General features: G+C 36.6%; 1 protein-coding gene across 1 annotated transcript; it reads right to left on the bottom strand.

Moving 5' to 3' along the window:
• Positions 1-12,186: 12,186 nt before the first annotated feature.
• LOC145100059 (coniferyl alcohol acyltransferase-like) lies at positions 12,187-14,086 on the bottom strand. Its single transcript, XM_079037476.1, has 3 exons — positions 13,660-14,086; positions 12,876-13,433; positions 12,187-12,623 (listed from the first exon to the last, which is right to left on the bottom strand). The coding sequence occupies exons 1-3, from the start codon at positions 14,074-14,076 to the stop codon at positions 12,216-12,218; spliced, it is 1,383 nt and encodes a 460-aa protein (XP_078893602.1). The 5' UTR covers positions 14,077-14,086; the 3' UTR covers positions 12,187-12,215.
• Positions 14,087-21,510: the final 7,424 nt, after the last annotated feature.

The following is a 21,510-nucleotide window of genomic DNA, read 5'->3' as shown; positions in this document are numbered from 1 at the left end:
GCCCTAGAAGCTCTAAAAGGTAAAAAGCTTCAAACTTTATGCTTGTATGATATAGATCTTGGCATTTTAGCTTTATGGAACCATTTCTTGTCCCAAAAGTCCCAAGTTAGTGCATGATATGATTTGGACAAGATAAGTTGTCCTTTCAGACCCTTGAAGAGGTCCTAAGTGATAAAAATGATGTCGCAATAGCTAAATGTGTCTCATGCATGGAGTAGGAAGGTCTTAATGGATTAAGACCATGTGCTAGGAACTTCTGGACATCCAAATTGTTAAAGTTTGAGACTTTCTGATTCTTAGACATATTTGGTCAATGGATCTCAAGTTTGGACTTAAGTGCTTAAGCCATTAAGCACTTATTAGGGTTTTGTCAAAACCTCGCGTACATCTCGCATAAATTTTGTACGCCCAGCGTACTGGGTCAACCACCCCGTTGGTGGTCAACGTCAGGCAAAAGTATGCCCTGTTGGAATAGTGTCTAAGCCCGTAACTATATTTGGTATGTACTTAACCCGGTTGTGCATGATACTTTTAGGTTGCCTTCACTAAAGCAACTTGACAAGGTAATTTAAGGAGAAAGAGGGAATATTATGGTTTATTAATATATTATACGAATAATATATTAAAGGAGAAATCATATTTATTTAATTAGTATTGGTCATAAATTAATTAAGAATTAATTTGGTGACTAAAAGAGATTAATTAAATAAAGGGGTATAAACTGTCAAATGTATGATACTTGAGTTTTGGGCTAAGGAATCCTTATAGAATTAAGGGGGAACGAAATTATGATGGGGATCCATCATATTTTCGTCCAAGGTGTTATTCCAGAAGGTTCCTTGGGCTGCTTGGTGGTTAAGTTATCCATTAGGGTTTAGACTGATACCCTAGCAGCCTGCAAGTATAAATAAGACCCCTAGGCTATGAAAATCGGCTACACCTGATTCCAAGAGAACCCTAGGGCCGATTTTAGCATCTCTCAACCTCTCACATATTGCCTTCTTGCTTGTGGGGTTTGTGAACCATTACAGGAGTTACAATTGTGACTCTAAGCTCAAGATCAAGAAGACTACAAGGATTTCAAGCTATTTGATAGAGGTAAGCACTTAAATCTGTTTTCATGATGTTAATTTCGAATTATATATGATAGATCTAGGGTTGCAAGTCTTGGATTCAAGGCATGTACAATAGAGAAACCTAGATCCAAGCATTAGGGTTTGTATGAGCACATAGGGTTGTTCTTATGCATAAAACCCATCAGTGGTATGAGAGCCATGATTGGTTTCAATTGTATGTGATGCTTTAACTGTTTTCTTGCTAAAAATCGTCTTTCTTGCATCTGCCCGACTCAACTCGGTGAGTCAGTATCTGGACTCGACGAGTTGGCCGTACTCGGTGAGTCCAGGTTTGACTCGGTGAGTTTGTGCGTCAGACAGAAGATATTTCGGGATTTAGTTGTTGTTTTGTCATGGGATTAATGCCTAAATCGTTTTTTGAAGATAAAATCCGAACTTTATTATGTTTTTATGATTATCCCTGCCAAAACAATAGATACTTTCAAATCCTTTGAATATTAGTTGTTTATATGATAAATATGGATTATTTAAAGTTATTTGGTAATTATCTCATGACTAAAATAAGATTAGGTCAAATATAGATAATTATGAAATTAATTGTTTAATTTAAATTATTTGTTATTTGATCCCTTGTGTTTTTGAAATATTCAAATCTTGCCTTCAAGTTTTGAAATTTGAATTTTGTAATTAAAAGTTTAATTTTGAATAATTTAAATTTCAAACCCTTAGAATTTTACAAGTTTAAAACTCAACCCTATACTATTATATTATTACAACCTTAATGAATATATATATATATATATATATATATATATATATATATATATATATATGTATAATTAAAATGCTAGTCTTACCGTTAGTAGGCCTCATTCACGAAGTTGTTCTATAAGGTGAGTATAAGGTTGTTGCCTATAAAATAGCGCTTAATAGGTGTACACTCACACCCACCGCTTGCTTGACTGGTGGAGGGTCGTTAGCCGAACGGGTAGGATAGGGCAATCCTCTCCTCATTAAAAGTATAATGTAAGATACAAAGTAACTACAATGTTTTAAAAATTTCCAATCTTAGTTACTTTAGGTCAAAATGTGAAAATGATGTTATTCCATGGAATTACACTTTGTACCCTTATCAAACGTTAGTGGAGCGTACGTGATTAACCAGCACACTAATTTGGGATTGACATTGGTGGCGAAGGGTGATTCGATGTTTGTCATAGATCAATGGAGCGTGTGTGGTTTACCGGCACATTGATTAGGTGATAGAGACATTGAGTGCACCATGTTCATTCGCATGGTTATTCACAACTTGTTTGTGATCCTCGGCATCCCAGTCGCAAATTTGAAGTGCATATCAAGATTTAAACATTCCATTGAAATGTTCAATGAATCTCAAAGATCTAGGAGTTGTCAATACAAAACTTAAATCTTCTTTTTCGTTTTTCATGGTGAGAATTAGTGAATCGTCATTCACTTACCTTCAAATTATTTACTTTTAGAGTACGGCATCCCTTTCTAAGTTATAAATAATGTTGTTGGGTCCTAGCCCTAATTTCTCATTTGGGTGTTTAATTAGGGACTCATTTCTAATCAAACTTTGTTCCTTTACTTTTTCAGGTGTCTGCAAACAACAACAACAACAACAACAACAACAACGCTTCTGGGTCATTCTCATTGATGAACCTATGTCAAAAGGTGACATTCGATGGCTCAAACTTCAATGAGTGGATGAGGTATATTCGCATGATCACTCACTACGAGGACAAAGAATATGTCCTCGATGAAAAGCTTGTGAAGATCATCCCAGATGTTGCTACTCCTGAATAGTTGGCCGCCTTTGAGGCCCACGAGCGTGATGCTACGAAAGTTCATTGCATCATGCTGACCACCATGAACCTCGAACTACAAAAGTCCTATGAGGATATGTATCCGTATGAAATGCATCAGGATTTGCTTGACCGGTACCACCAAAGATCGAGGCAAGAGCGCTATGAGATCATTACTAACATGATCACCGCTAAGATGGGGAGTGGAGAATCCCTAACCTCTCATTTGCTAAAAATGCAGAGGTATGTTGATCTTCTTCACAAACTTAATGTTAAGTTTGATGAGGATTTGGCTATCGACATAATCATCCACTCCTTGCCCTCCTGTTACAACCAGTTCAAAATGACCTACAACATGAACAAGGAGGAGGTCTCCCTGAGCAAGCTCCAAGGACTGTTGAGGACTACTGAGAGCAACCTCAAAGACAAATTTGTTGCACCATCCCCTGCTGTGGCTGCTCCCGTGTTGGCAATTGGTCAAGGAAAGGGAAAGAAGAGGAAGGCTCCATGTAAGGGCCACCATAAGGGTAAGACCCAAGATGGTTCCTCTTCTAGTGGAACCAAATCTGGTTCGGTCAAACCCTCTTCCGACCCCAAAGAAGCAGAGTGCTATTACTGCCACAAGAAGGGCCATTGGAAGCGAAGCTGCCCTCAATATCTGCAAGACATAAAGGATGGGAAGATTAAGCCCACCTTCGCAGGTATGTATTCTATTAAATCTAATAACTCATCATTTTCTACTTCATGGGTTCTTGATACAGGTTGTGGTTACCACATTTGTTCTGATTTGCAGGGCCTGAGAAGAAGTAGGGAGATGGAACATGGGAAGATAAACTTGATTGTGGGAAACAGAAGATTGTCGCCTGTGACCAGAGTCGGAGTTTATTCTTTAGTGCTGAGTAATGGGTTAGGGTTAGATTTAGAAAATTGTTGTTATTCGCCAGATATGGCAAGAAACATTATTTCATTTCATGGATTGTTTAGACAAGGTTTCAGATATTCTTTTGATAATAGTAATGGTTCTATTAATGTTTATTTGAATGGTGTTTTTTTTTATTTCAATGCATTACCTTGTAATGGGATTTATGAATTTGTGATGGTTGTTGATAATTTAGGAAATGATGTATTGAATATTGATTCGTCTGCTAGCCTAGACAAAGCATGCTTGTGGCATTGTCGCCTTGGCCATGTCAACAAGAAACGCATAGCCCAACTCCAAAAGGACGGAGTGTTGGAATCATTTGACCTTAGGGACGATGACACGTGTGAATCTTGTTTACTTAGGAAGATGACCAAGTCACCCTTTACTGGCACTTGTGAAAGGGTTGAGGGTCCATTGGATCTCATACACACCGATGTGTGTGGGCCCTTTAGATCCACCACAAGGGATGCTTGTCGCTTCTACGTGACTTTTACGGATGATTATAGCAGATATGGATATATCTACTTAATCAAGAAAAAGTCGGAAACCTTTGAAAAATTTAAAGATTTTAACAATGAAGTGGAGAATCAGCTGGGCAGGAAAATCAAGATGCTTCGGTCAGACCGAGGAGGAGAGTACCTAAGTCTTGAGTTTCACGACTATCTAAAAGAATGCTGAATTGTTTCACAATTGACGCCTCCGAGAACGCCACAATTGAATGGTGTGGCTGAGAGACGTAATCGAACCTTGTTGGACATGGTTCGTTCTATGATGAGTCGGACTTCGTTACCAATAGCTTTCTGGGGGTATGCCTTAGAGACTGCCGCCCACATCCTTAACTTAGTTCCTACCAAGAAGGTTACCAAGACTCCTCACGAGATGTGGACAAGTAAAGCTCCCTCGTTAGCACATATTAAGGTTTGAGGTTGCAAGGCTTTCGTAAGACGAAAGACTCATGACAAGCTTGAACCTTGTAGTGAGAAGTGTTATTTCGTCGGCTATCCACAGAAGTCTTTTGGCTATCTTTTCTATAGACCAAATGACAATTTTGTATTCGTTGCTAGAAGAGGAGTTTTCCGAGAAAGGGAATTGATAAGCCAAGAAGACAGTGGGAGACAAATTGATCTTGAAGAGATTTAAGAACAAAGCGATGAAGGAACCTCTAACACTGGCGCTCAACCCGAGGAGGAAACTCCTGTTGAACCCGTTGACAAGTCCTTACCTCTTAGACGTTCTAATAGGGTTAGTGTTCAACCCTAGTTTTATGGGTTTCATATTACTACTGAAGGGGATACGTTAATTAGTGATGAAACACTAATAAATTTGGACAAACCTAGTAGATACAAAGAAGCCATGGTAGGCCCGGAGTCCGCCAAATGGAAAGAGGCGATGGACAACGAGATTCAGTCCATGTACGACAACCAAGTTTGGAACTTGGTTGATAATGTACTGGGTCGTAAGATAGTCGGGTGCAAATGGATCTTCAAGAGGAGGACAGACATGGATGGGAATGTGCACACTTATAAAGCGCGATTGGTTGCGAAGGGCTTTACTCAAACTCCTAGAGTTAACTATGATGAGACCTTCTCACCAGTTGCGAAGATAAAGTCTATTAGGGTAATGCTTGCAATAGCTGCGTTTCATGATTATGAAATATGGCAGATGGACGTGAAAACAACTTTCCTTAATGGGAAGTTGGCTGAGATGTGTATATGAATCAGCCAGAGGGTTTTTTCGATGCGAAGCATCCAAATAGAGTGTGTAAGCTTGAGAAATCCATTTATGGATTGAAACAAGCGTCTCACAGATGGAATATTTGTTTTGACGAGAAGGTTAAAGAGTTTGGCTTTCTGCGAAGGGAAAATGAATCTTGTGTATATGTCAAAGCCAGTGGCAGTATAGTAGGCTTCCTCGTATTATATGTTGATGACATACTGCTCATAGGAAACGATGTCCCAACCTTGCAGGAGGTCAAGTCCTGGCTTGGGAAATGTTTCACTATGAAGGACCTCGGAGAGGCTGCTTATATTTTGGGGATAAGGATAGTAAGAAACAAGGAAAAGATATTGATAGGACTCAGTCAGGATACATACTTGGATAAGATACTAAAGCGTTTTAGTATGAAAAATTCCAAGAAAGGGGAGTTGCCAATCAAAAGCAATACCAAGTTGAGTAAGACTCAAAGCCCGAGTACAGAGGCAGAGATAGCTGATATGAACCGAGTACCTTACGCTTCCGCAGTAGGCTCTATCATGTACGTTATGACTTGTACTCGCCCTGATGTGGCCTTCGCTTTGAGCATGGTCAATAGATATCAAGGGAATCCTGGTAGAGCTCATTGGATTGTAGTTAAGAATATTCTTAAGTACCTACGAAGGACCAATGAATGGTTTCTAGTTCTTGGTGGGAGTGACGACTTAAGGGTATGAGGGTATAGTGACGCTAGTTTTCAGACAGATCGGGATAGTTACTGATCGCAGTCGGGCTGGGTTTTTACCCTAAATGGAGGAGCAGTGACTTAGAAGAGTTCCAAGCAGGAGACCGTAGCTGATTCAACGTGTGAATCAGAGTACATTGCGGCAAGTGAAGTGTCGAAGGAGGCTATATGGTTGAAGAACTTCATTGGAGACCTTGGAGTTATGCCATTCATAAAGGAGCCGATGGAAATTTTCTGTGATAATGAAGGAGCGGTTGCATGAACCAAGGAACCAAGAGATCATGGTACATCTCGAAATATCGATAGAAAATACCATTTTATCAGACATCGGGTAGAAGAGGGACTCCTCGTTGTGAAGAGGGTATCGTCAGAAGAAAACCCAACAGATCCCCTTACGAAGGGACTGAGTAGGGTTAAACATTTGCAGCACGCTAGGAGCATTGGGCTGAAGGATGATATAAGTTTGGATTAGATAGATAAGAAACGTGTAATGGATATTTTGTACTTGACATTTTGATGAATAAATAGAGTTGTGTTATTTATGAGTAAAGCTACTATCTTGTGTTGGTTATTTATCTATTGTTTCTATTTTGCATGTTTTGACTTCCTCAATAATTAGATTATTCAAACGGTCCACAGTCGTTCATATTTTGGAAGTAGGTATGAATGAAGACTGTCATGAATTGTTTGTAGAATGTCTAAAAGGTTTTGGGCATAGCAAAGGTTTGCTGCAAAGTTCATGAGTGCTTATGAATTTGATTGAGCATTGGAATAAACCTGCGTTTGCGGTATCACTTCGTGGTGCTGTACCTAAAGTGATCGCAAAGCGATAGTATCATATAGTCTTAAAACCTAGAGATATGGTTGTTGTTTGCGGGTTGGTTATGCATTGATGATGTGTAAACGCATCAGTAACTTGATGTTATAAAACACATTTTTGTGCATGATTCAATTAGTGAATAATAGATGCATATGAGTCGAAGTTGATCTGTTCCTTTTATTCTATGAAAATAAAAGTGATATCTTGGCCACTTGATGATTTGGTTTGACTTATGTGTCGGACCCGGTCAGAATGAAGTTGATGTGTTCAACTAAATTCTATGTCGAACAAATCGGAGATCAAGAAACAAGTGCTGGACAATAAGCATTGTCAGCATGATATCTAGAACAGAGGATTATACGATCCCTTATCTGAAGGACAAGCTGCTGATCAAAGTTGACAGCGAAGTATAAGAGCAACGATTGCAAATCGGATCATGAAGTCATATGTGAGATATAGTTACTATACTTATCCAAGTGGGAGACTGTTGGAATAGTGTCTAAGCCCGTAACTATATTTGATATGTACTTGACCCGGTTGTGCATGGTCCTTTTGGGTTGCCTTCACCAAAACAACTTGACAAGGTAATTTAAGGAGAAAGAGAGAATATTATGGTTTATTAATATATTATAAAAATAATATATTAAAGGAGAAATCATATTTATTTAGTTAGTATTGGTCATAAATTAATTAGGAATTAATTTGGTGACTCAAAGAGATTAATTAAATAAAGGGGTATAAACTGTCAAATGTATGATAGTTGAGTTTTGGGCTAAGGAATCCTTATGGACTTAAGGGGGAACGAAATTATGATGGGGATCCATCATATTTTTGTCCAAGGCCTTATTCCAGAAGGTTCCTTGGGCTGCTTGGTGGTTAAGCTGTCCATTAGGGTTTATACTGAAACCCTAGCAGCCTGCAAGTATCAATAAGACCCCTAGGCTATGAAAATCGGCTACACCTGATTCCAAGAGAACCCTAGGGCCGATTTTAGCATCTCTCAACCTCTCTCATATTGCCTTCTTGCTTGTGGGGTTTGTGAACCATTAGAGGGGTTACAATTATGACTCTAAGCTCAAGATCAAGAAGACTACAAGGATTTCAAGCTATTTGATAGAGGTAAACACTTAAATCTGTTTTCATGATGTTAATTTTGAATTATATATGATAGATCTAGGGTTGCAAATCTTGGATTCAAAGCATGTACAATAGAGAAACCTAGATCCAAGCATTAGGGTTTGTATGATCACATAGGGTTGTTCTTATGCATAAAACCCATCACGCCCAACGTACCAGGGGAGTATGCCCCACGTACGTCCTCTGTTGGGCTTTTAACAAATTGGGCTTTGGAATTGGGCCGCTTTTGGACTAGTTGGACTTGGACCTTGATGGGCTCCCTAGATAAGGGTATTTTGGGCCAGTTTTGGTAGTGAGTCTTTGAAAAAGGCCCAATTAGGGAGTTGGGCCGAATTTGGAAAATTGGACCAATGATGGGCCTTATATATGTGGGCTTATGGATCATGGATTTGGCATTGGGCCTTGGCCCAAATTAGGGAAAAGGAAAAATGGATTATGAATAGTTGTAGGACTTGGTCAAGATTGATATTCCCATTTATTGACTTAATATTCGTTATTTGGATAGTTCAGGATTTTTGGTGAGACAACGATTCAGGAGTTCGATTCTTCAGTTCAGGTCGACATTTCGAGGTGAGTTATCCTCACTATAGTAAGGGGTCTAAGGCACCAAGGCCGGCCCATTGGATTTGATATCCCTGTAGTTGATGATGTGTTGAGTATGAGATAGTTATACATGCTAGTTTGCTATGCCAGTTAGGTAGATTTGTAGGACTACATGTGTTACCATTTGATTATCTATATGTGTAATTAGTTGTATATGTAGACATGTTGTATGGGTAGGGTTGAGGTTGCACTGTCTCGTGCAGTGACCAACAAACCCTGGAGTATGCCTGATATGAGCTAAGGGTCGGGAAGGCATACTAGACTCATATTGAGGACTCATTGGCATGCCAGATATGAGCTGAGGGCCGAGAAGGCATATCAGACTCATACTGAGGACTCATTAGCATACCAGATACGAGCTGAGGACCAAGTGGTATGCCAGACTCGTATTGAGAGCAAATCAGTTATGTTTTAGTTCTAGGACTGAAGAGGGGGCAAGCCAGTCATAAGTTGCGGGCTCGAAAGCAAACCATACTTATGATCAATGTGTGCTCGGAGGCAAGCCAGATGTGAGATGTGGGCCCGAAAGGCAAGCTAGACTCATACTGTGGGCCTAGGGGACAATCCAGTCTATAGAGTTGTGGACCCATTACATGTTGTTATTATGAGTACTATTTGTTATGTATCGGTATATTGGGGGAACTCACTAAGTTTTGGGCTTACAGTTTCAGTTTTGGTTTCAGGTACCTCAGAGGATTGCGGGAAGGTAAAGGCGTGATCGTATAACTCCTCACATTTTATGACTATGTTTCTGGGATACACTGACGTTATACTATTTCGATTTTTTTTTTTGTAATAATCATAAGTTTTGAAATGATTTTAAAAGTTTAAATTTGGCATGATTTTTATGGATCTTACATTTTCTTTTTCAGGGATTAAATGTCGTTTTTTTTTTTCGTTTCATTTTTTACAACATCATTATACTTATATTACTTGGTTTTGACTAAGTTATAAATAATATAAATGAACATACAATTACGTGCACCATTACTCATTTTTTTATTTATATAAATCCATGTTATTTTTAGTAGAAAGGACTATTCACGCACACACATATGTATGTATTACATTTCGTATATCATGTATATGTTGAATTATGGTTAATTATGGTTCTAAGAACAAAGATATGTAATTTTTGTATTATGTATTATGTATAATAAAGAGAGTCTAATGGTGCACACGGTTGTATGTACTATGTATAATAAAGAGAGTCTAATGGTGCATACGGTTGTTTGTACATTTATGTTATATATAACCTCGTGAAAGCTAAGTAAACAAAGTATAATAATGTTGTGAAAAAAATAAAACAAAAAAAAAATGACATTTAACCCTTAAAAAATAAAAAATAAAAAATCACCGATTAAGTTTCTTTTTTTTTTTCTAACATTTTGTTGTTATAACTTACAATCGATTGCTAAAATCATTTTTTCTACCGTAATCGATTTTGAAATATGTATGAAATAATGTACGATTTACTCTATATGAAATCGATTTTTTCCAATCCAAACTCTATATTTTGCAATATGAACTTGATAATTTATAATATGAGCTCGATTTTTCTATTTCCGATTTTATTTTCTATAAAATAGAATCATTATAATCTGTATGAAATCGATTTTGAAAACTCAATTCTGAAGTCGATTTTCTTAACTGATGAACTCGATTTTGCTTTATATGTTATAATTTGTATCAGATCGAGACTTTGTAATATGAAATCTAATCAATATAATATGTATGAAAGCAAATATGTATGAACTGATGTCTGTTTTTTATGCCATAATCTTTTTTCTTTGAGTATAATTTCTGAATGGTAGTATGAAAATCGAATTTGTATAATATGTTTGAAGCTTTGATGTTTTTGTAGTGAGCCTCATGATCGATAACTCCTAGAACTAAGTCCCCAAAATGCTGCTATAACTGATGCATAGGCAGCTGCAACAACTTAGTGCATTTTGATACTACTTAATTAAGCAAGAAGATCAAAGATATTTTTGAACAAGAACACTAGAGTGAAATTTATATTTTTCGTTTTTCTAGTTTAGTAACAAACTCAAGAATGTCATGACTTATCAAGGCAACTGATGATGATAATTGATGTATTAAGTAACATTCATTTTTTAGGTTATATTCTAATACATGATTTATCAGGTGGATCGCTTCCTATACAAATTAATTGTGTACCCTCCTCACATGTATGACTTTCTTTTTGAAGATAATGATCCGTTTGATGTGTTGGATATCTTGTAAGTATGTCACTTATTACCAAATGGAACAAGCGTCAATTATGACTATATTTGTATTTTTTTTTTCTGATCTTTGATTATGTTGTGTTAAAACATTGATTATGGTGTGTAACAACATGAATAAGTGTCAAGCATGTAACAAACCATGGATCAAACGCAAAGATAAATTGATGCAATTGAAAGAAAGGAAAAATCAAACGGATTTACAAATATAACAAATGTGAAAAGAAATGGAATGGAATTGTAAAGGCAACAATTGGTGGCTTTTATGAGAATCGTTGTAATCCACCAAATAGTTTTTAGTTTTTGTTTTAAAACACTTAATGAATGTTATGTTATTGACTAGTTCTTAGTTTATTCCATGATATTGTAATAGTATTTTGAGTATTTGAATGTATGAATATTATGTAATTGATTATTTCAATGTTAATGAATGTAATGGTCTTCAACTATTGTTATAATTACTTGTGTTTTTTTTTTCGTATTAATTTTGAGCAAAAAATTTGGATATTTTTTAAATTATAAATTTAATATAACAACAAATTTTTGATGGAATTGTATTCAATAAAATTTGGCAAAATAAATAATAGAATATTTGTAGGAAATAAATATTATGTAGGAAATAAAATCCAATAAAATCTGTAGATATTCTGTAGGAAAAACAGTTAGTATGTACATTTTATAGGAAAATAATTCATAAGTACTTTGTAAGTGTTTCATAGGCAAATAAACTTTAGATATTCCGTAGGTAAATTTGTAACAAAATATTCCATAAGAAAACCGTAGGAAAGTTTTTAGGTAATTCGCACGAAAAAATTATCTTACGAGGGATTTCCTGCAACCCGTTTTTTGTTGAAGTAATCACTTAGTTTTCTAGTAGTGGGTGAATTCTACCTTTGGAAATGTTTTCACAATGAACTTTTATCGATGATACATGTAGTCGCTAAAAAGTTTTAATTAGTAGCTAAAAATATATAATACTTTTTTTTTTCAAGTGTCCTATTTACACTTTTATCGATCGGTGAATTCTGTGTTGTCTTTAAAAGGACAGGTGTCCTATTTAGAAAAAATAAATAAATATTTATTTAATAGCACAAGAACAACATGCAAATTTTTAAAAAGTCGAACATTATTTTTAATCAATACATGTCTTATAGCCCGAGGTAATCAACATTAATCGGAATGAACACTTGCCCAGCATGTGCCTCAATATAGTTCATATGAATCATTGGGAGATGCATGTAGACAACCCAATCCTCTTTGTTCGTTGGACTTGGTAAAGTCATCACGTAAAAGTCTTTCCTTCCACGTGGCACATGGCATGATCCGAATGCCACCTTACCCCACCCAAAATCTATCTTGTCCATGATTTGGAACCTCTGTCCTGATGACACCATCATCGATGTCTCTGTGCTCGCAAAAGCCCTTGCGACTAGTGGCATTGATCTTCGTTCTTCAACCCAGTCTATCAGGTCAAGAAAATGGTCTTTCCCAGTGGCAGTCTGCAAGAACTCATGAACCTCCATAGCTATATTGCTCAATGTCATATCCATCAACTCCTAACATGTCAAAAGAAAGAGAGTTAATTATATTTATTGCCATTTTACGTGTCGTGTTGTTGAAAAAACAATCATTAATTATACATATGAATCTATCAAAAAAAATTAAGTTCGAAATTACTACATTTAGTTGACTTGAAAACCAGGAACAAAAAGAATAATTCTATGGGAATGTTTTATTGCAATCATAGTCAAATTATGTAGTTCTTTATACATTAATCAAATACTGTTGTTCTAGAATAAGTTCCTTACCTGTGATCTTTTTGCCCCAGAAGGCATGGATAACACATTGCCAAAGTGCGAAGCCATTAGTTTTTCTTTCTCTTCTCCATCTCCCTGGCTCAATCTACTCCTTCCATCGACTGCAAGAGCCACATGACACATTTGGTTGTGATTTCCTGACTCTTCCAAGCTCAATGCGACTATCTTCCACAAGAAAGAGGTGAACGCCTCTAGCTTTGACCTCCTACTCCCACTTTCACTCGCCAACAATTGTAGCCTGTTAAGCTGCTCACCCTCAATGTAGAATATCCGATTAATGAATAAAGGATCTCCACCATCATGGTTTTCTTCATTATTGGGAAAGGATGTGGGTTCATATATAGAAAATACATCGTTTATGGACGAGGAATAACTGGTTGGGGACCTTGGATTAAGGATCGACCTCTGAAAGGAAGGCAACATAGATGGAGTTTCCGATCGTGTCATGTCTGCCCATGAAGAGATAAACATGTTAGCTGAGTATCCATCAGCTGCCCGATGATCAAACATGCATCCTAGCACCATGCCTCCGCATGTAAACATTGTAACCTGCATATCATGAAAAGATATTAGAAGTTTTCCATGATAAACAAAGGATATATATAAAGAAATAAATTGCCAGTGGTCAGTGGATCTCAAGATTGGACAGGGATGTGCTGATACACTAACAGTGGCAACTTAGCATTAAATCTTTAATTAATTCATATGTATAAAGTGTCGGTTAAAACCGCTTTTTATCCAAACACCATAGATATGGGTTAAAATAAGTGATTACCTGAATAGCAAGCACACCATGTAGCTTCTTAGGGATTAATTTACCCTCAATGCTCTCGTCAGGACTGTACAAATTGAGTTCCTTGAGCTGCACGTCTGCAACAGCTTCGATGAAGTGAACTCCTCGGTTGTTGCAGTGAATTTGGTTCTCTCTGGCAGCTGCATTCCATAGGATCTCACCAGCAAGTGGGTAGTAGAGTGCGAGGGTTCGGGATAAGGAAGTTCTGAGGGTGTTTATCATGTTGAGGAAACTCCCATGGGATGGTTTCTTGTAGCAGAAGAAAGAGCCCACATCAAATGGGGGAACAAGCAAGTCTAGGTTTGTAAAGGGTAACCAGTGGTCATTCCATGGTTCGTCAGCATGCACGACTGAATTCTCAGTCACCTGCACCGAGTAACTCTTACCCTGAATACCCATATGTGTGTGTGTGTGTGTGTGAGAGAGAGAGAGAGAGAGAGGAGGGCGGAAAGTGTTGGAGGTCGAGATTAACAATGTTAGGTATATATATAGGAGTCCTTCATGTGTAATATCACACGGTTAGTGTACCAGTTGGAATGTCATTCTTCAATTAAATTAGTGTGAAGTATTTGTTTAATAGATACTAAGAAACACATAAAGCATGTGGCACGTGTGAACTATAGTTTAATAAATAATGAAAATAAGCACACAATTTTGCTTGTGAATAGTGGTCTTAAAGTAATATGTATTTCTTTTGTCGTTTTCATAAAAGCGATAGTAAAATTCAAGCATTAGCATTCGTTCCACACGGTAGTTGGAGACTAGAAACGGTGCCCTTTGTCATAATAAATTTACAGAAGATAAAAGAGTTGACTATTAAGAAACATGCATAATTCATATATCTAATGATGCTGCTTGGTAATGTTACTGAACGGTTCTATGGAATGAAAAGAGGTTTAATGTCATAAAAGCCATAATAGACCTCATTTTTCAATTTATCCAAAATTTTTTTAAGGGAGAATGACACATATTAGTTTTGTTGGATCGAATACGTTACTTTTGACAAAACGAAGGGGTAACCCGGTTCCACCTCACCTAATTGATGTAATTATTTATTTGTTTATTATATAGAAAATGACACCTCCCCCCTCTCTCACACACACAAACACACAGTGACACAAATCCTTCTTCTGGGTTGTCTTTTCCATATATCCCCAAATCAACATAAGAAAATCGATTTACCCACTAATTCTTTGGTGAGAGCTATGGATTGTTTTCGTTCGCCCCAAATCACCACAACAAAACCTGTCGCAGAAGCAATTTGGTGAAGAAGTTAAACAACCTGTTCTCGCAAGGTACGATGCAAAACCGCCTTGTCTCCTCTGTGCGTTCATCCTCATCTCCAAGTTATCCGATCACCTTTCAATATCCAATTTAGAATTAGCCCAAATGTTTGCTTGGATGTCATTCCAGTGTACGGTAAAACAGTAAAACAGAATGAGAAAACCCATTTTGACGATGTCCCAATAGTGGCAGCCACCGTTGAATTAGGCTTCCCGTTCTTCCCTCTAAGCCAAATCTTTGGCACAGAAAAGATTTCCCTTTTCCTTCTTCCCAACAAACCCTCAGCCTCCCCCTACGGTGCTCCTCAACCCAATGGTGGATACCCATAGGCACGAAAGCCCGTTTGCGATCTTATATCATCAATGTTTCCTCCAGGAACAGATATGAACTTGGTGGCATATTTCCAGGTTGCCGATTAGGACGGAAGTGGAGTAATTTATGATAATGAATTGTAGAGGGCATCGTCTTCATACAATCAAAGTTTTAGCAGTTGGCGTATTGTTCATCTTCTTATGTATACCTTCACCAACACTAACACTAGAAAGATTGGTAAATCTCTCTCTCTCTCTAGAATTTCACTATTGTAGCATGATTAAAGGAATTGAAAAATGAATTTGATTCAATGAAGTAAAACAAGTTATTTTGAGTTGATTCTTATGTAGATTTCGTGATTTTTTTTCCAGAAATTCGTACGTCGAATTCTAATCAGCAACTCTAGTTGGCATTTACTCATCAAAGTCAAACAAATTGCAGAGTTAATGTTTTCTTCAGAAGTTCTTAACGGAGGTGTGTCTGATGAATTGTTTAAGGAAAAAGTTTTTTTTTTCTTGTTAACGAGTGAAACAGAGGATATGGTGTGTGTCAGTGTGTTTATGTGTTCAATTCAACAATTCCTCAACTTTGACTATGGTAGCTGAATTGTGAACTTTACAAGCCATGTCATCTTCGATTGCTTATTTGGTAGATAGAAACCAGTTATTTCAGGTTAAGGTGACCAAAAAGACAGGTCGCCTCACAATTTATTCCCTCATAAAGTCAGTTAAAAAGTTAAGTGACTAAAAGAGTAAACCCTAGAAAGTTCATAGGGTGTATGTGTCATTTTCCATTTTTTTTAATGAGGAAACTTTTCATTTTTTGAGTTTTAACAAGTCAGAAAAATGTTACCACTGAGGTGGTGATTTTCGTTAACTTAGCTTGCATATTTGGATTAAATGATGTGGCATGCTGATTCAACATGCCTCGTCATCTTAAAAAAATGAAAATCGTTGAATGGAGGGTTGAAAATGAGACATTTCCTTTCGATATGCATCATGCTTACCCTTGAGCTAAGAAATTTTTTGGTTAGTAGCTTTGTATTAAATAAAAGTCATAACATTTAGACCTTAGTTTTCAATATACCCTAACTTTTCTTAATGAGAAATTCAGTTTTTGAGTTTTAACAAGTCACAAACATGTTACTACTCAGGTGATGATTTTTGTTGACTTCCTTTGTATATTTGGATTGAATTGATGATGTGGCATACTTATTGTTAGTTTAAGTTGTCACATCATCTTAGAAAAAATGAAAATCTTTGAATAGAGAGTTGAAATTGAGATATTCCCTTTGGAGTTTGTGTAACAACAAGGATTTTCTACATCTAATTATTTAGGGATTATCTGAGTTTTTCTAATATCTGCGGAATTGTATAAAAATTAAACATTTTACATCTCAGGGTTAATCAGAGTTTAAAATAAAATCTATATATACAAATGAACAACAAAGAAAAGTTCAATAATTAAAAAATTATTCTTTTACACTGAATCCTTGTGCTCCAGTCTTTTCACATATCACGACTACTATATGAACCCGCAAAACATGAAACGTATCTATTACATTAGATCATAGGCCTACTACATTAGATCATAGGTCTACTACATCAGATATTAGGTCTGGTGAGTTATATTCTAATCTATTTTAATGTTTTATCTATTCTTCAACTAGCTTCTATCTTTCTATTCTCTAATCTTTTTCTCTTGTCTTTCTTATACTCTGCAATCCAACTCTTCTTCTCTTTCTTCCTCTTATCTTCATAGACTCTACATTTTGTCCTCTTTTCTTAGACTCTACTTTATTCTTTATCCTTCTCATCCTACATATCCCTTACTCTATCATCTACTCTTCTTCCCATACCCTTCTTGTCCTCTTCTCAGGCTCATATCATATTCTATATATATATATATATATATATATATATATATATATATATATATATATATATATATATATATATATATATATATATATATATATATGCTCTTATCTCTACATCTGCTTATATCTCTTCTCTAATCATTTCTTTATCTTTCTATCACTCTTCATACTCTATCTCACCCCATCTTTCCTTTACTCTTCTTTATGCTCTATATATGCATGATCTTCTCTATCTCTTACTCCGTTCTTATCTCTAACTGTTAGCATGTCTTTTCATGCTCTTCTTGCTTCATCTCATACTTCTTATCTTGATCCTTCACTGATACCTTGACATTCTCTTTCCTCTCTTGAATCCCTCGTGAATTCCTTAGGGTGCATTTGGTTGCCAGGAAAGGAATGGAATTCGAGGGAAAAGGATTCCAATTCCCTCGAATTCATGCGTTTGGTTGGACTTAGAGGAGGGAAAAGGATTCCTAAATGAAATAAACTTTCCACCATATGGAGGAAAGTGAATTCCTTCAAAAGTTGGATGGAAAACATTCCTTCTCATCAAGGAAAGTGGCAGATTACAAAAATACCCCTTGTATTTATCAGAAAACCCACCACCATTACCACCACTATCACTGACCACCACCACCGCCGCCGCTACCACTGCCACCACTACTACCACCGCCACTACCACCGCCACCATCACCACCACCGTTTTGTCGTCGCACCGACCACCAACACCATCGTTGCCGTCACAACCACTACCACCGTCGTCGTTGCCACCGCCTTCATTGCCACCGACCACCACTACCACCGCCATGACCACCACCCAACACCACCGCCGCCGCCACCACCCCCCACTGTCACCACCACCCACCGCCACTGCCTGTGACTCCACCACCACTACCAATATCGTCGTCACCACCGTTACTGCGGCCACCAACCACCACCACCGCCACCACCATCACGAACATTACCCACCACCACTACCAATTCCATCACCCACCACCATCACCGCCATCATCACAACCACCACCACTACCACTACCAACATTGCCAGCATCGCCGCTACCACCACTGCCACCAGTTGCCGCTGCTACCACCAGCACCATCACCGTCGTCGCTGTCGCCACCAACTGACACTACCACCGCCACTGACCCCACCATCACTGCCACCACCACCGAAATTTTACTGTTTTTTATCATTTTCATAATGTATTTTTACATATAAGTTAGAAAACAAGGTAAAATAAAACAAACCTGATAAAAGGGTAATTATGTTATTTTACATGAATTCCAATTTCATTTCCTGCGAATCAAACAAATTCTGGAATTAATTCCAATTCCATTTCCTGCAAACCAAACAACATATGGAATTGGATTCAAATTCCTGACAGATTCCTTTTCCAATTTCAATTCAAAATCCTCCAGCAACATTCTGCGAACCAAACAGGACCTTACTCTTAATCTTTCATGGGTTACATTTAGATTCTCTCAAGAACTCTCTTAACCCTTCTCAATATTATCTAACCACACATATTCAATTCCCGTAGGAATCATCTATTAACATTCCCGAAGGAATCATCATCTCTTTCCATGCAGGAAATATAATCTCGTTCACAAAGGAAGCATACTCTTATTCCCAAAGGAATCATCTTTCTACACTTCTATTAATCTTTCATGTGACTCATCACATGACACTTGTCCCATGGACAATCTATCTCTTTATCTCATAAAGATATTTTGCAACTTCATATTTAGTACTTAACTCATTAAGTACATAATCATCATCTATGTCTATTAACCAGTGTTGCAGAAATCAGCCTTGGCGGTCGATTAATCGGCGATTAATCGCTTGACAGCCTCGAACAGATTACGATTAGGGTGCTTGGCGGAAATTGGTCAAAATCGGTCAAACTCGGGCTTGGCGGTTCTTGGCGGCCTTGGCGGTCATTGGTGGTTATAGGCGGGAAATATTTAAAAAATTAAAAAAAAATATTTTTCAAATATTTCACCAAAATTTTAAAATTTTAAATTTTTAAGCTTTCAAATTTTAAAAGATTATACTAAAATTTTTAAATTTTCAAAATTTTAAAATTTAAAATTTCCAAATACTTAATATTTTAGGAAATATTAATTTTTAAATAATTTTATTAATAATTTAGGGTCCTCGATTAATCGTTGATTAATCCCCGTTGAGTCTGATTAATCGCTTATCACTAGTCGACCGCCGAGCTACCGTCGAACGATTTTTACAACCTTGCTATTAACATACATGTATTCTACACAATACGATTAATTTCTAGACATACATACATACACAGATAAGATTATAATGCATATAATTCTATTCTTTTCTCATCTACATCTTGTAGGTATTACTCATAATACAATTAGAATTTACACATTCTTACATACTCTTTTGTATGATGATGATATGTGCATAATTAGTTAATTGTTTAGCATAAATTTTTATTCATTTTTAACCAATTATGTGTATAATGTGGACAAAAGGTACTTAATAATGTTTAAATTTTGTTTTCAGTCCAAAAGACATGCTTGGAAGTAAAAGGGAACAAGGGGAAGCAATTAGAGACCAAAGAATGAAGAATGAGGGACAAAAGCTTCCTAATCGGCAAGTTCTCGAGCCTACTCGGCGAGTACACTTGAATATTCCAGAAGATAAGTCAAGACTCCTGATCCGAGACGGATAAATAGCACCTACTCGGCGAGTTGGGTCTGCTACTTGCCGAGTACACCTTGTTTTGAGATAATTATAAATACCAAACCATTATCTTGAAGAAACGGACTTTTGACATTCTTGGAGCTTCATCTACGATTGAAGAACCCTTGGATGAGATAAGGAACCCTAATCTTCAATCCTTGGAAGAATCAAGGCAACTAGGTTAATCATTCCACTTAGCTTTAGGAATTAAGTATGTTTAGCTTAGTTAAATCTGTTTTTGAGTTTGTTTTTATCATGACTATGAACTAAATTCATTTTGTTTCTGTTGGGGAAGACTAATTTGCTCCTATGGTTTAGAATATACTTTTTGATTGATTGTTATTTGGTGATTTTATTAAATTAAGTTTGTTAAAGAACCTTATGCATTAATGACAACTATTTTCTATTAATTGGAAGGTAATTAAGCTGCATGAACATCTCTTAATTATTAACCTCATATGTTATGTGAACACTTGATCATATGCTTAAGAGTAATGAATATGAAATTAAGATTAATTAGAGAATGGGTAAATTAATGTGTGAGCTTGTTTGAGAAACCAACAAACAAGAGGTTAATTGAAACACCAACTTGACTAACCAATTACAAATCTTATTTAATCCAAACAATTGAACTAGGGAATTAATTAGATTAAACAATTGGCCATGCTTGAATTGATTAATTGTCTAAGGGTTAGGAGTAATGAACATGAACCTAACCACTATAGTTGGTAACTAATAATAATTAATTGACCATTTAAATAACCATAGGAGTGAATTAGTTGAACTTAAACAGAAACCCTTTAATAAATTTGGTGAATTTGTCATTTGCTTTAATTGTTTAGTTAGTTAATTGTTTTAAGTGCTAAGTTTAAGTTTCTAGTCTTGTAAAACTAGAGAAAAAGCCCTTTACTTTTATTACTTGTTAGTTAAAATTAGTTACTAGATTAATTTCCGTTCCCTGAGTTTGACACCCTACTTATCCAACTATACCACTAAAAGACAGGTTCACTGCCTTTGTGTGCTCAATTTATTAACTAAAAGTAGGATTAAAACTAGTTCGTTTTACACACATCAAGTTTTTGGCGCCGTTGCCGGGGAACGGTTCTAAATAATTAATCTAATTTCTAATTTTTTTCGATCCTTTGTGTGAGTTTACTGGCACAAAGTTAATTTATTGCAGATTAGTAGTTAGTAATTAGGTTTTAGCATCTGTTTTAGTTATATACTTAAGCTTAGGAGTTTTCCAAAATTTCACTGATACTTGCCGAGTGCATTCGCACCTATTCGGCGAGTACAACAGTATTTCAGATTAATTTTCGTTTTTTTAGTACACTTTTTTGTTCTTTTTACGTTGTTATCTTTTTTATTTCAGGACTTTCATGACCAGAGGATCAAACACCCCGCTAGTACCCCCGTTTGAAGATCCCGAATCAGCATTAAAAAGAAACAAAGGAAAGGACGTGGAGAGCTCGAGTACACCAAAGAAGTCACCTTTGTCCAATTTGATGACTGTTTTTGGGAAGAAGAAGAGCAGCAAATTAGGAGCATCCAGCGCGTCTGTAGCAAGTGAAGACCCGATCAAGGAAGACACCGAGTACGACACCGAGGAAGAAGAAGAACCCACATACAGGCATGACTCCGACTC

The sequence above is a fragment of the Lactuca serriola genome, chromosome 4 (assembly GCF_051521515.1).
Source record: "Lactuca serriola cultivar US96UC23 chromosome 4, Lser_US96UC23_V15, whole genome shotgun sequence".
In the NCBI taxonomy this organism is placed as follows: Eukaryota; Viridiplantae; Streptophyta; class Magnoliopsida; order Asterales; family Asteraceae; genus Lactuca; species Lactuca serriola.
The sequence above is the reverse complement of the archived record's forward strand: the minus strand, read 5'-3'. Positions and strand labels throughout refer to the sequence as shown.

Excerpts from the sequence above, each read along its gene's own strand:
- LOC145100059 (XM_079037476.1), bottom strand. The coding sequence starts at position 14,076 with ATGGGTATTCAGGGTAAGAGTTACTCGGTGCAGGTGACTGAGAATTCA. Across the intron at positions 13,434-13,659 it reads ATGGTGTGCTTGCTATTCAG|GTTACAATGTTTACATGCGG; the intron begins GTAATCACTTAT and ends CATGATATGCAG. Across the intron at positions 12,624-12,875 it reads CTGGGGCAAAAAGATCACAG|GAGTTGATGGATATGACATT; the intron begins GTAAGGAACTTA and ends TTGACATGTTAG.